Raw genomic sequence first — 14653 nt, forward strand, 5'->3', positions numbered from 1 at the left:
ATAAGCAACAAATTCGATTTCTCATTTCCTTTATTAATAAGCTTACCAGCAACATAGCGCATCAAAATTTGCATGGATCAGCTTTACCAAAATCAATATGTTTTCTATTCAAATTAAAAACTGTTCAAGCTACAGAACCGCCTTCCCAGTAAATTGAAGCTAGCAAAGATGTGATTTATGCCGCGTAAATAAACTCTGTAAAGCAATACATAACCAAATTTTACAGCTTTCAAGTCTTAATATCTTGACATGTGGACATTTATGAGCCACCGGAATGACGCCAAACAATTATACTTGAGTAGTAGTAACTTCCTGATATCTTTGCTCAATTTTTTGGGCCAAAAAAAAACATGGTCAAAAATCGACCAAAAATCATGAGGTACCCCTCATGGTTTTCATCAAAAATCAAACGATCGCATTTTTCACCTTGAAAATAAAGACTTTTACTATGGTATATATTGAATCAAAATGTTTCTCTCGATCCAAAGCAACCTCTGAAACCATGTTTGTAAAGTCTTTATATGCAAAATGTCGACATTTTGGTCAAAAACCTCATTTTATATTTTCTGAAATTGCTCAGTAAGCTTAGTAAAAACATCTATTTTACTTGGCACCACTGTATGCACCATGAAAAGTAGTCCAAGAAAGCTTAAGGATGAATTGCATGATCATCACAATTCATATAGTCGAGTCTCATAAAATAGATTAAAGAAGTCGAAAAACCATCAAATTTTGGCAAATCCGGATCAGAATAGGGGTCTGAGCTGGAAATAATTTTGGCAGGTGGGGCCAGCTGGCAAACTCAATGCTCTTCTAATCATAAGGCAATAATAGATGCTTTTGAAGTTAATGAAAAGTAGGTGGCGAATTTTATAGTACTATTGCTAGCCATGTTATTTCTTTTGAAGTCTTTATTTAATAACGACAGCCCACCGAAATTACTTGTAAGATCAATTTCTGTCCCTCTTGAGCTTCAAAAGTATGTTGGGGCAAAAAAAAATTCTCATTCAAATTCTCTTACTCCAGGCGAAAAAACGTATATACTTAACTAGCCGATCCATTTCGCTATGTTCGAAGTCGGCGTCGCCCTTTGGGCTCTCACCAAAGACATTTTAAATCAGATATTATGACACTTTGGTATATCAAGTAGATTTTAAACAACCACTTATTGATTAATTAGTAAAAGAAAGGTTATATCAGAGCCAGGGGGAGGAGAGGAGTTATCTCCCTCAGTATCCTTTTTGCTTACACCACTGATATCAAACAAAGCCTATTATTGGGACAAGGTGAAAGAAAATTCAGGTTTTATGCAGCATTTGTACATTATAATCGCCATTTTCTGATAATAGAACTGTCATATCATTTACTGCTGCTGATGCTGATGCTCTAAATATGATAGCGACATAAAGCTGGTTATAAGTAAATACAGGACTTGTGTAAGATATACAGCGACTTTTTTGAGATATTGTCATTGCGAAAGACACCTTTATGAGGCAAAGCTCCCCAAAAAAAAGTATTTGTGCTAAGAAATTGTCCTTTCAATTACATGATCCTCATTTAATCAGTATCGCAATCCTCATTGTCATCAACAGAAAAGCATTTAGATCAGCCAACAGTAAGCCGCCGCCAAAATTGATTCAAACTCATTTTATTTTACTGGTTGTGATTGGACAAATTTTGTTTTTTTTCGACTTCTTTAATCTATTTTATGAGACTCGACTATATAAATTGTGATGATCATGCAATACATCCTTAAGCGTCCCTGGTGGTAGGGCGAAGTGGTAGAAACTCCCGTATGCCAACGGGAGGATCCTGGTTCAAATCCTGGCGAACGCAAGTTGTTTGATTTTTTGAAGTAGTACTGATGTCCTCGTTTGGTGTTTTGTACTCTATCCATTATCTATATTTTGACGATTTCCGCAAGACTGTTTTGGCTCTAGGTGTCGCACCTTATTAGTAGTAGATTTCTTTCCCAACTTAATTCAAAAAATATCTTATTCCCCTTCTTTGCAGACATTGGGTCCACCAACAGTCTTTTCTATCCCTCAGCATGACATTTAAAGGACTTTAAATAAAACCTGGAGCTCGACTCCCCTACAAAAAAAAAAAAAAATACATCCTTAAGCTTTCATAGCTCTTTCCAGTAAAAAAAAACAGAAACCACCTGGTACACCAGTACCTGGTCAAAAAAAGTTATGCTGCCGCAGCCAAATTTCGCATTACCACCACATCACACTCTCTCATGCATGGAGAGGTTGTTCCTGCCAGCAATGGTACGCCTACCGCATCTACAACCACTTCAACAAACGGCAAAATTAAGACTCGAATTTGGAGAAATGCTTGAACAGACAATGGTTATCTTCTTGACATTTCCAAGATCCCCAACAAGACTGAACAACAGCATCTGCAGACCTTCGATCAACAGTACAAAGCATCCAATTTCTTTGGCATCAAGTTTTTGGGCAAGAATGCTCAAAGGTACATCGAAGTCTATCCCAACAACGAGATTGTCGATCGCTTTGTAACCGAAGGTATCCTCTACGAATCTGAACAGTCAAAGATTCAACTCTTCCCGTGCAAAGCAATCGATGGAGAAGGCAAGCTCATCCAACTTTCTCTTAGGGATATTCCATTCCTTCCTCAAGCTCAATTGGTGGAAGAACTGTCTAAGGCTCTAGGAATTTTTGGACCTCGGTCTGAATTACGAGCAGTCTATGGGTTGGTTCATGGGTACTGGCTATGCTATTCTTCAGCAATTACCCGGTGTCAACTATCCAACCCTACATCACAGCATTACTAGGAAGACCGCCTCTGAGGCTGAAGAATTTTGCCATGCAAACTTCCCGGATATGGCCACTTGGTGTCGCTACTGCCACGAAGAGGGCCACACGAAATTTGAATGTCCCAAGGCATTGGCCCGCATTATATGTTACAATTGTAATAACGTTGGTCATCGTCAAGATACTTGCCCTAAACCCAAGAAAGGATCCTCGGATCGTGAATTCAAGAAGGCTCGAAAGATCCCATCTACCACCTCTTCTGCGGAAGCTGACAAGTCCAAGTGGGCACCAAGCAATATCCAGAACTCAGATGCGGGTAAGCCACAACCCCAGGGACAGCGACAGCAGCACCAGGACCAGCAACTCGGCACTACGTCAAGTGATCAGACCACCACAGTAACTCGGACAATTTTGAAGCCAGAATTCACGGCAGAGAAGCAGGCAGGTCCCACAGATCAAACTAACACCCCAGAGGTCAAGCCTATGTCTAAGGACGTGGATACTGACGATGATGATTACATGCCATCAGCAAGCGAATCCGAGAACGAGGCAGAACTGATGAGCGACATTGAAGCGACTGACGACGAAGTCGCCAACCTCCAGCGTGAACAGGAGGAACATCCAGCACACATGACTTTTGACAATGGTGATAGCAACACCAACGACAACACCACGGTAGCTTCTCCCGCAAATTATAATGATTCTACGGCTCACCACCAGAAATTGTTATAATTATGCCGAAGAACATCCAATTCAAATACGCTTCACTGAACTCCAACAGTCTAGTGAAAGTAGGCCATCCACAAACACAATCATCATACCTCCACCACATTCGACTTCAACAGTTCAACATAGTATCATTCCAAGAAACTCACGCTACTGATACTACTATTACTATAATTGAATTACAACTACAAGCTAAACAATATTTATGGACATACTATTGCGGTATTGCCTCCTTCTCTTCAGATTTTATACTGACCAAGATTGCTACTAGTCACCTATATGATTCTGATAGATACACACTTTGCAAGGTTCATCACCCTCACAACTTTTATGAACCCTTTTACATACTCAACTTATATGCACCAGCAACTTCTGACAGTCGCCCTCGACAGGAATTCTTCAAGTCAATCTACAGCCTGCTCTCAACCCTTTCTGAGACCATCGATCTCGAACGACTACTGATATCAGGGGACTTCAATTATGATTATGTGCGGGACATTACCAATGCCACTCGTATTGTCAAGACATTGCGGAATTGGTTGGGTTATTTAGATCAGCACTTCCACAACCGCTTGATCCTTAACGACATGGATTCGGTGCCAACTTATCAACATGCCTTATCCACCATCGATTTTATATACGCTGGACATGCGCTACGACACTTGCTGAGCGATGCGAACGTTGGATTTATTCCTCCCTCTTGGTCGGATCATGCCATCCTTGAAGTTACTCTCAAACTTGGAAAATCCAAACTGGGCCCAGGACTTTGGAGAGGCAATCCATGTTACGCTAACAACCCAACATTCAGGAAACAGCTGAAAGAGAAAATCAACACAGCCATGGATACAATAGACGTGGATATGACACCGCAGGAATAGTAGGAACGCATCAAATCGGTGACTAGAAAGGCTATCCAAAAGTTTGGAGTAAAACATGTGAACTGACGTAGGATGAGTATCAAGCATTTGGAACGCAAACGGAATCGACTATTGAGATCCAAGCCTCCCAAAGCTACTCTCCGCATCCTACTGCCAAGGATTGACTCTATGTTACACGTATTACAACAGGAACTGGTGGATATTGCTGCACTCAAGGCTGGGAGAAATCCGCTGGGTATTTGAAAAAGAGCTTGTCCTTCGGCTGTACAATGATGCTCTCAAGGGCATCTTTCCCTCTTCCTGGCATGATCTGCGTATTCGTCTACTACCTAAGAAGGGCCTACTTGCGTTGCTCAAAATTTGGGTGTGGTACAGTCTGCGCATGCTGAAGCCTACCAAACGGTTTGTAGAGAACGTAAAGTCCTGTGTTTATCAATTTGTCTGGAAGAAGAAGCGGCCATTACTACGCAAAGAACTTATATTCCTACCCAAGTCCAGAGGTGGTCTTGCTGTTCTCAACCCTTCTCTTCAACAATTGATCCTCCAAAAACGCTGGCTCAATTGCCTCGTTGAACCGCAGAAATATCCGTCCTTCTTGCGTCCCTTCATGCTCTATCACGTATCACTGCTACCAGCGTCATCAGAGTTTCCTTACTTGGCCTTCGTAGATGCTGAATACCGCAAGTCCTACCTGATACACAAGGATCTTTCTATTTGGCATTCTATCTTCGCCATGTATGACTATTTTGATTTCAGTGGACTTCAACACGTGGATTTCCTTCCGGTCCAGACCATCCTGCAATTGCCTTTGCACAAGCTTCTCATAGGCCTCAGCGATGATCACTGGTTCCAGCGTCATCCCAAATTTCCAGCAAACAAGTTTCTGATCTTTGATAGCCAACAACAAAGGCTGCGGCTTCGTGTTGCTTCTGAATATTCACGCTACTCGCTTCTTTGCGCCTCGCTTTATCAAGATATTCTCATGCTCAAAACCGTCAAACTGATTCCTGGGGTGTGGCCTCACAATACTACGCCAAGTATCCTTTGACTTCCGAGATCATATATGGCACAGTGCGGTATCTACATCTTCCTCGCTTTATAAAAGATCGATCCAAGTATATCGCCGTCATATCTACCACCTTATGGCAAATGTGGAATCTATATTGGCTTCACGGTTCACAGAACCCTCTACCACTCTCCACCGCCTCCATAGAACACTTTTCCTCCAGGACAGTCTGTCTAATTGATAGACTGCTACCTACTCCAACATAATTGAGATTAGATGCTCATTCCGTTGCTCGAGGTCCACCACTCCGCGATGTGTCCCTCATAAAATAATATTTGAATAAAATAAAATATTAACTACAAAAAAAAAATCCTTAAGCTTTCTTGGACTACTTTTCATGGTGCTGCTAGATAAAAGCAATTGTTTGGTGCTATTCTGACAATCTATAACACTCATCAACGCAAGAAAACACAGCTCAAATGCACCCAAATTTTGCTATACAGTATTGAGCACATTCTTGACTAGAAAGGGGTAATATCAGTATGCTGCTTGTCCGTATATGAAGCATCTACGTATATACGGATGTGGAACGTCACATAAAAGTCAGATCCACAGATAATATGAAGGGTTCTCATGTGCAAGTCGAAAGCTAAAATAAAATGGAAGTAGCAGTAGTTCGATAAGGCGAACAAGGGCAATCGGTGCCGCGAGCTGCCGCTGCGTAGTTCTCGCCAAAGCGATGCAAAGGTAGAGAGTCATCCAAAGCGTAGACATACTCGTATGCAATAAATATAAGATCTTTGAATTATGTCAATGGCCATTTCGGGAAATGTATTATGTATAAAACCCTGCTCTGCTTGCGTGCGGCTTTATCTTTTCTCCCTCTTTTTCCATCACTGCATTTATACTCACCACTACAAATACTGACACGGAATGTCATCACTTCAAAAAGACATGTTCAAAAAATCAGCATTGCCACCATTAGGCAGCTTGAAAGAAGACGGAGATGACAATACAGAGAGGTAACATGGAGGAGTGTCAGAGGAGAGAATCATGAGGTTCTGATACTAAGCAGATTGCCTATGAATGCAACAACGGCTTCATCAGCTGCTAGACAACCAAAAGCATCTCATTTCAGTCCGTCCAACTGGCAGGATTATTTCGACACAAGTCTCGATGTATCAATATCAAATACATCTGATATATCCTTTTCTTGAATTGAATATGAATGCATGATTCCATCTAAGCTTGTATTTGCCCTTGACTCTATTCACACATCTTTCGTGTCTATAGGAATGAGCCCAGCAAAGAAAATGGCCCTCTTTTTGTCATGCATCACGGCGCTGGCTCATCTGGCTTGACATTCGGAGTAACAGCAAAGTATGTCAAAGAGGTATCTCAAGGCCAATGCGGTGTCATGGCCATCGACTGCAGAGGTCATGGCGCTTCGAAGACGGAGGCATTTGATAACGATTTTTCTCTGGAAACACTATCAAACGATTTAATCAACATCATCAAGGAGACAGTCAAAGTAGGCCAAGACATTATTCTCGTAGGCCACAGGTACATTCCATTATCACAAGCCCAACATTGCGGTCCTCTCACGCATTGCCTAGTATGGGTGGATCTGTCGTTGTCAATGTAGCATGTAAACGAGTGCTCAAGAGCGTTATTGGCGTGAGTGTATTGGATGTAGTTGAGGGATCGGCTATCGACGCATTGTCCTCCATGACAAAAATCTTGAGCTCGAGACCAAAGAGATTTGATTCAGCAGAACAAGCCATCATGTGGAGCATTCAATCAGATACAGTGCGAAATGTAGAGTCAGCCAGATTATCCATTCCTGCATTGATAGAATCCACGGAAGACGACAAATACAAGTGGATCACAGACCTAATCAAGACACAGCCATTTTGGACAGAGTGGTTTACAGGATTGAGCGACAAGTTTTTGAACTCGGGTACAGCTAAATTGCTCATATTGGCAGGTACAGATAGATTAGATAAACCGTTGATCATTGGCCAAATGCAAGGTAGAGTATTGTTCTAGGTATTACTGTACTGATGTAGCTAATTGCATTCAAATGGATAGGTAAATTCCAACTGACCATCTTCCCTGACGCTGGTCATTTTTTGCAAGAGGATACACCTAGAAAGACAGCGGTGTGCCTGGTTGAGTTTTGGAAAAGAAATCAGCGTCTTGTGCTGCCTCCCAAAGTGAAGGTTTAGTTTCTAGCATGATCAATAAAGATATGTATGTTGATAGATTTTTTAGCATGTATTTGAAGCTTACAACCAAAGATTTATTCGGTATATCTACCAGATATTGGTGATTTATTTGCAATGTCAAAGATCCATTTTACAGACTGCATTTGTAAAACACTTCATATCCTGAGCCGACAGCACCAAACACATCGAACTGCACATCGTCTTGGAAAGTAGCATGCTCAATGTGTCTCAGGTGCATTGGCTTCAACGCATTGGTCTCATGAAATTGGTCATGTTTGATACCGTTCTCCAGATCTACATGTTGTTAGCTTTTGGGATACCATTCTGGGGCTTTCTTGTTGACTGCTGCCTTGCATTTCTCCTTCAAATCATAGGATAGCTACGATGGTCTCGGTGAACAACCAATGCCTTGTATTAAAGTGTATGTCTTACCATATCCAGGTTTCATGAGAGTCTCTCCAGAATGATGCTATCAATGAATGGCAAATTCGATGCTTCGCAAAGAAGCTCAAACGCGATTTTCAAAGCTGTGGGTGATGTCTTGTGCATGTCGTTTCTTACTTTCAAAGAGAATGCTGGACCTTCATCCTCCAAAGCGGTCAATATCTCTTCTATTGTGTTATATTTACAGCACTCTATGATGGTATATTCATTGCTGAGAGTTCATATGCAACCCGGTAGAGATCATCAGCACTCTGATGAAAATGTCTAGTAGCTATTTGACCTTGAAAGTTGTTGTTTACTTTTGTCGTTGTAGTAGGTTATGAGCAACTTTTACTACATATAAATGCCAAAATAATACCTGAACTAGTTTCTCGAACAGCAAATGCTTCATATCTTTACCCCTTTATGACGATCATGCTTATCTCACTCTCTTTTTCTTATATCTTCTCTATCCACATTAGTTTTCCAATAACAGTAACTTGGATAGCATAGGCGAAACCATATCTGTGCTAGTGGCATGCGAATAATTGGGCCTATTCAAGATCAAAATGACACTCTCATTGACTCTTTTATCGAGTATATTTTGCTGATCTATAGGCATTTAGTATACAGTAAATTAAGAGAAAAAGGTGCTGAACCTAATGCTACATTTGCTTTTCCTAGCGCTCTCTATAGTAATGGCATTGATAGTGGAAATAGGATGAACAGCAACCAAATAAGCACAGTTTGATTGTTCATAGTCTTATTCACGACGATTGCATACGTGAGATCAGTGCTATTATCCAAACGAACGCAACTTCACAAGCAGACGCCGTATGCCATAAATATTACGATTGAGCTTAGTATGATCGCATTTTACCCAAGGGATGCTTTATTCATTAGTCATCAATACAGACAAGAGTTTAATCCAATTTAGGCTTTTTGACCTCTTCTTCTCCCTCCTTCTCTCCTTCTCTAGCAGCAACCTGATCAGCTTTACGTTTTACGAGATTAGATACGTCATTTGCAGGTTTGCGCTTCACAAGTGTTGATAGATCATTGACTGGTGTGGATGCTGTTAATTCAGTAGATGCCTTGGTGAAGCCCAACATGGCTTTCAACATAGCCTCTGCTTCCTTTTCAGTAGCCTGTCTTGTAGCGAGTTCTTCAATCTATACGTCCAGGGTTAGTCTACGTTGACCCAGGCCAAGCATACTGGTAATTCTACCTTGAGTTCCATATCAGGGATAAGTTCATTTATTTCCTTGATCTCCTCCAAAGCTTTTTCATCTATATCTGTTGCTTTTCCCTTTCCTTTGCCCTTGTCTCCATCTGCTCCAGCTTCTAAATTAGAGATTCTCTTTTTCAAAACGTTGACAGCTTTTTGTAATTCGGAAAGTGCTTGATCTGCTTTCTCTGTGGAGAACTCTAATGCTAATGCGTACTTGTAATGTGCTTCGGCTAATTCTCGGTTATCGTCTTCCAATACGGATTGTTTGATCTCGATAGCTTTTTCATAGTCTGACAAGGCTTCGTTGAACTTTTCTGTTTCAAGAGATACATCACCCAGACATAAGTGCACATCTGCCAAGTTGAGCTTGGATTTGATGTCCTCTCCCTTTTCAAAGATAAGTCGAGCAACATCGAGAATATCCCACGCAGTCTCGAAATCTTCATCTGCAGTGTTACCAGCCTCTCCCTCGTCGTTCTCCTCTTCCTCATCGTCGTCTTCTTCCTCTTCTTCGCCTTGTTTAAATTCAGGTACACCGCTCAATTGAAACAAGGGATTCTTGGACTCCACTGTAAGATATCGACAGATGAATACATGTGCAACATGTCATATCTCGAGCATAACCCTACCTTCCTCCTCCTTGGCCATCTCTTGCTGTTCCTCCACCTTGGTGGTAGATGCTTGAGCAGACTGACCCAGCACTGTATTTTGTTGAATAGCAAACTGAAGCAATGCTTGGCCATACAAAAAGTAAGCATCACCATTGGCAGGTGCTAAATCACCGTTAAGCTGGTCCCTGTATTGAATGTATTAGCTGACATGGACGTTCTTTAAGTTGCAAGATACTTGCAGTAATTGACATGCTTCACCCAATTTGGTCACACTTGACTCGTATTCGCCCTTGTTGAAAGCGAGCTTGCCTTGATCAAATAGCTCTTGGGCTTTAGCTTCTGAGGAGGATTGTTGCTCTGACATGTTGGAGTGTAAAATAAAAGATGCACACACATACACCACTTTAGCAAGATACGCGTTTTAGATCTAAAGCCAAATCCAATGTCCCGGACGCCCCGCCTCAAAAGTGTTCGGTATGGCAAAGAGAAATGATTTCTCATCAACATGCATCGGTTAGTCATGCTGATTTGTCACATTCGACTGTGGTTGAAATGCCAATATAAATGTGTTGTTTCATTACTAATAATCTACATCTTTGCTCTCTTCTTTATATACGTATTTTCCATCATGAATACAAACAACTCGATTAACCCTGATAGACCTCTCATTGTGGGTCCCGAGAATCTCGAGGCTCCTTATCCTATCTCTGTCTCTGGCACAGTGGTAAAGGGCTTTGGCCGTGGCTCAAAGGAATTGGGTATCCCAACAGGTAACGTAGTATTAGCAATGCGCGAATGGATAGTGTGTCATGGGCTGACATGTGATGTAATTGATGTAGCCAATATGAATGAGGAAGCACTTGAAAAGATGTTTAACGATTTTACTACGGGTGTCTACTATGGTTGGGCTCAAGTCGGTGCAAAGGATACAACTGTTTATCCTATGGTCATGAGTTTGGGCTGGAACCCTTATTACAATAATGAAAAGAGGTCTGCTGTAAGTAGTGAAAAGTGCTGAGTGAAGAACAGAAGCTGATTGTTTGCATTAGGAGGTTCATATTCTCCATGAATTCGAGTCTGATTTCTATGATGAATCTATTAGAATTATCGTGACAGGATACATTCGTCCTGAGCAAAACTATCCTTCTCTCGGTAAGTTATTGAGTTGGATGTTTGTGTAATATTTACGGGGAAACTGATCTGTTGTTTGTATGACAGATGCTCTCATCTGTGATATTAAGACAGATATCGAGGTGGCAAAGCATTCCTTGAAGCGCAAGGCATATGATGACCTTCGTCACGACACGCTTTTTTCTGCAGCAAGCAAGAATTAGACACAGACCCTAGAATGTAGTAGACGATAGAGATAGATTTGTACAAATTGTATATTCCAAATTCAATAAATTATTAGCTGATACTAAGTAGCATTTGTGGGAGGCTGTTGTTGTGTGGATGCATTGGTCCTAGAGTAGTTTGCCTCCACAAGGATAGGGACTAACGAGCATGCCACATCCTATGCTAGCTATTAGTTCAGGTTGAATGTGTCATTTAAGGTTCCAATTCATCAGATCCCTTTATGCAACATTTAATGAGCCAATTAATAACCGTGAAGAGTAAATGCCTAAAAAATGAGAATAATGCATTGATACACATCATATACATGTACTGATATTGACGTTATCTGCCTACGTAAAATGCCTTTCAATAAAACAGCTCTTGTATTGGTATCATGGACAACCATCCTGATGGACATTGATATTACCAATGGGCACGACCCGCGACTCCGGCATTAATCCCATTGAAACTCACCGAAATAAGGTATATAAAAAGGGTCTTACATGTATCAAAATTGCTTTTTTCTTTCTTTCCATTACGCACACATACTCTACACAATGTGGAATTCAGTTATGAAGAGTGTTGGTTTATTACCAACCGAAGAGTATATTCAGCCTCGTTTGTCCATTGGCAATGCAGTATCAGATCATGAATTCTCTACTGGCCACTTCAAGATCCAGGTAGACGCCCAAGCATTATGTTTGACTGTCAAGAACGTCCATGGTCGTATCATTTGGAAATGTAAGTATCTATCATCACAATTACTGCTTTGCAGTACTTTTTGTGTAGCCTCAAAAGAGAACCACGTTTGTTTGTGTACTCTATAGGTACTAATTATAGTCACTATGTTAGCTCTACACAACTTGCCCTTTTTATCTACATGTCTCGGGAAAGACAGTGTCAGTCCCGGAGATAATGGGGTATTCAAGATTACAGAATGCAGCGAGAGGCCCTCTCGTCTTCAAACCATCACCAAAATTCAGAGAGAAAATGACACAACCATCCGCCTCCATGGTGGCCTTAGTGCTAAATTGGTGTTACCTACTCACATGGATTATGTTATGACTTTTAAAGAAGTGTCTCACCGTCAATTACAATTCTCTGTGCAAGTGACACACAGAGATCCCTCCATGGAAGACTATGATCGACTCATTTTGACGTACGAGAGCAGAGCAGATGAACACTTTTACGGCTTTGGTGAACAGTTCTCTTATGCTTCTGTCAAGGGACAAAAAGTCCCCGTTCTTGTCAGGTAAGTGAAAAGAGGACAAATGGACGGATTTCATGTATTGATTCCTAAATTAGAGAGCAAGGTGCTGGTCGTGGTGCACCTGCTGTAAGTTTTTCGTGCAAGAATTTGTAACTCGAACTATATTGACATTATATAAATAGGCTGCCTCATTCAAGGAATCCGCTCTCAGTATGCTCGGGTCCTATGGCTCAGCTGATAATTTTGCCACGTACGCATCTGTGCCTCAGTACATTTCCAGCGATATTCGATGCCTGTTGATGGAGAATTCAGAGTACATGAGTTTTGACATGACAGAGCCGGACCGTGTATCTATTCGTTTGGAATCTGATACAATGAGAGGTAGCACTGGAGACAATGAAAGGAATGCAAGAAGCTAAACTCTGTCTAATAGGCCGTATCCTGGACGGTAGAACCATGCTTGATTTGATCACGGAATACACATCGTATGCAGGAAGAATGCTTCCTTTGCCAGATTGGGTCTCCGAGGGTGTCATTGCTGGTCTTCATGGCGGCAAAGAAAAGACCAAGCAGGTGATTCAGCAATTGAGACAAAAGGAAATCCCAATTGCAGGCGTGTTTTTGCCAGATTGGACAGGAGAACGCTTGCAAGAGACAGGCCGTGATGTCCAATTCATCCGTAGCTGGTGGAATTGGGAAAGTGATGATGATCTTTACCCTGAATGGGATGCATTTGTACAATCATTGGCTAACGACGAGGGAGGGAAGATCCGTGTCTTGTCTTATGTGAACCCACTGTTGACATCAACACAGCTTAAACATCGTTTTAAAAAGAACTTGTTTGCAGAGGCTCAAGAGAAGGGATATCTGGTCAAGGGCACGCAATCAAGCTCGTCTGATAGCCAAGCACTGTCTATTAGGTTTGGGTTGAATATGGAGGCTGGCATCTTAGATTTGACTCATCCTGAAGCAAGAGCCTGGTTCAAGGAGATCATGAAGGAGCAAGTGTGGAAGTCTGGCATCTCTGGTAAGCTGGTGTTTGTGTTGGTTAAACAGAATAACATTCATCAAGTCTTTGATAGGTTTGATGGCTGACTTTGGAGAACATTTGCCTTGCGATTCAAGCAAAATCACATTACATTCTGGAGAAACTGCTTCTACATATCACAATCACTACCCTGAAGAGTGGGCTCAATTGCACCAAGAAGTGGTTATGGAGCTAGGCAAAGAAGACGAAGCAGTTTGTTTCTTTCGCTCTGGATATATGCATTCACCAGGCCACATGAATCTCTTTTGGGCAGGCGATCAAACAGTGACATGGGATGCTCATTACGGCATCAAGAGCGCAGTAAGTTTGTTTCTACACATATACACTCATACGAAGGGCTAAATTCGATGGATTTCTTAGGTTATTGGCATGCTTTCTGGTGGGTTTTCTGGATTCTCAGTGACACATTGTGATGCAGGTGGCTATAATACTGTGCCCAGTAGTATTCCAGGCATGAGAATGACTCGCACAAAGGAATTGTTGTTTCGATGGTTAGAGCTGGCCGTATTTACCGCGGCGTTTCGTACATCCGAAGGTATTATTCCCTCATTGAATGCTCAGTTTTATGATGATGAAGGTGCGTAATGATCAATGCCAAGCCAGCGGATTATATTTATATACTCACAAATCGTATGTATAGAGTCATTGACTCATTTAGCACATACTGTCAAGTTATTCACCGTCATTGCCGCTTACAAAAAGACAGTGCTGAAAGAAGCGTATGAAAAGGGCTGGCCTCTTTTGCGCCATCCTGTGCTCTATTACCCCAATGACAAAACCGCTCGTGAACTGACATACCAACAGTTTATGTTGGGCGGTTTTATGATGGTAGCACCTGTCCTGACCCCCTCCACAGCGTTTGTCAAGGTCTATTTCCCCAAAGATGCTCAAAAGGTAACTTGGCGTCATGTTTGGAGCGGCAAGTACTATACTGGGGATGGCACCTACCAAGCGGTTGATGCTCCTCTTGGTCAGCCAGCCATATTCATCAGAGAACCAAGAGGTGATGATGGTTTGCTCAATGGATTGCTTGATTATGCTACTACGTACTACCAGCAAAAAACACAACCCAAATAAAGAGACAAATGTATATTTATTGATTATTGATTAAATGTGTAACTAGTAGAATTTATTAAGATGGACTGATGGAGGGTATGGCTATAGTACAGGTGTTTTG

At 41.5% G+C, this 14653-nt stretch overlaps 6 protein-coding genes across 6 annotated transcripts; 5 read left to right on the plus strand and 1 right to left on the minus strand.

Annotated features, from left to right (window-relative positions):
- Positions 1–2242: 2242 nt before the first annotated feature.
- Positions 2243–4384, plus strand: ATC70_009669 (uncharacterized protein; the record flags this gene model as incomplete). Its single annotated transcript, XM_064828897.1, has 4 exons — positions 2243–2273; positions 2349–2718; positions 2801–3505; positions 3562–4384. The coding sequence occupies 4 exons, from the start codon at positions 2243–2245 to the stop codon at positions 4382–4384; spliced, it is 1929 nt and encodes a 642-aa protein (XP_064686099.1).
- A 382-nt stretch (positions 4385–4766) lies between these two features.
- Positions 4767–5432, plus strand: ATC70_009670 (uncharacterized protein; the record flags this gene model as incomplete). Its single annotated transcript, XM_064828898.1, has 1 exon — positions 4767–5432. The coding sequence occupies one exon, from the start codon at positions 4767–4769 to the stop codon at positions 5430–5432; it is 666 nt and encodes a 221-aa protein (XP_064686100.1).
- Positions 5433–6344: 912 nt separating this feature from the next.
- Positions 6345–7618, plus strand: ATC70_009671 (uncharacterized protein; the record flags this gene model as incomplete). The annotated part of the gene is made up of 5 exons (XM_064828899.1): positions 6345–6412; positions 6466–6531; positions 6684–6953; positions 7007–7422; positions 7482–7618. The coding sequence occupies 5 exons, from the start codon at positions 6345–6347 to the stop codon at positions 7616–7618; spliced, it is 957 nt and encodes a 318-aa protein (XP_064686101.1).
- A 1346-nt stretch (positions 7619–8964) lies between these two features.
- Positions 8965–10247, minus strand: ATC70_009672 (uncharacterized protein; the record flags this gene model as incomplete). Its single annotated transcript, XM_064828900.1, has 4 exons — positions 8965–9213; positions 9270–9841; positions 9902–10061; positions 10119–10247. The coding sequence occupies 4 exons, from the start codon at positions 10245–10247 to the stop codon at positions 8965–8967; spliced, it is 1110 nt and encodes a 369-aa protein (XP_064686102.1).
- Positions 10248–10511: 264 nt separating this feature from the next.
- ATG8 (ubiquitin-like protein atg8) lies at positions 10512–11217 on the plus strand (the record flags this gene model as incomplete). The annotated part of the gene is made up of 4 exons (XM_064828901.1): positions 10512–10653; positions 10723–10880; positions 10933–11035; positions 11102–11217. 4 exons carry the CDS (start codon positions 10512–10514, stop codon positions 11215–11217), a joined length of 519 nt encoding a protein of 172 aa, XP_064686103.1.
- Positions 11218–11775: 558 nt separating this feature from the next.
- ATC70_009674 (uncharacterized protein) lies at positions 11776–14553 on the plus strand (the record flags this gene model as incomplete). The annotated part of the gene is made up of 8 exons (XM_064828902.1): positions 11776–11959; positions 12071–12470; positions 12524–12554; positions 12611–12809; positions 12862–13455; positions 13511–13776; positions 13837–14053; positions 14117–14553. The coding sequence occupies 8 exons, from the start codon at positions 11776–11778 to the stop codon at positions 14551–14553; spliced, it is 2328 nt and encodes a 775-aa protein (XP_064686104.1).
- Between the last annotated feature and the right edge of the window lie 100 nt (positions 14554–14653).

The sequence above is a fragment of the Mucor velutinosus genome (genome assembly GCF_035048745.1).
Source record: "Mucor velutinosus strain NIH1002 chromosome Unknown tig00001563, whole genome shotgun sequence".
Taxonomy (NCBI): domain Eukaryota; kingdom Fungi; phylum Mucoromycota; class Mucoromycetes; order Mucorales; family Mucoraceae; genus Mucor; species Mucor velutinosus.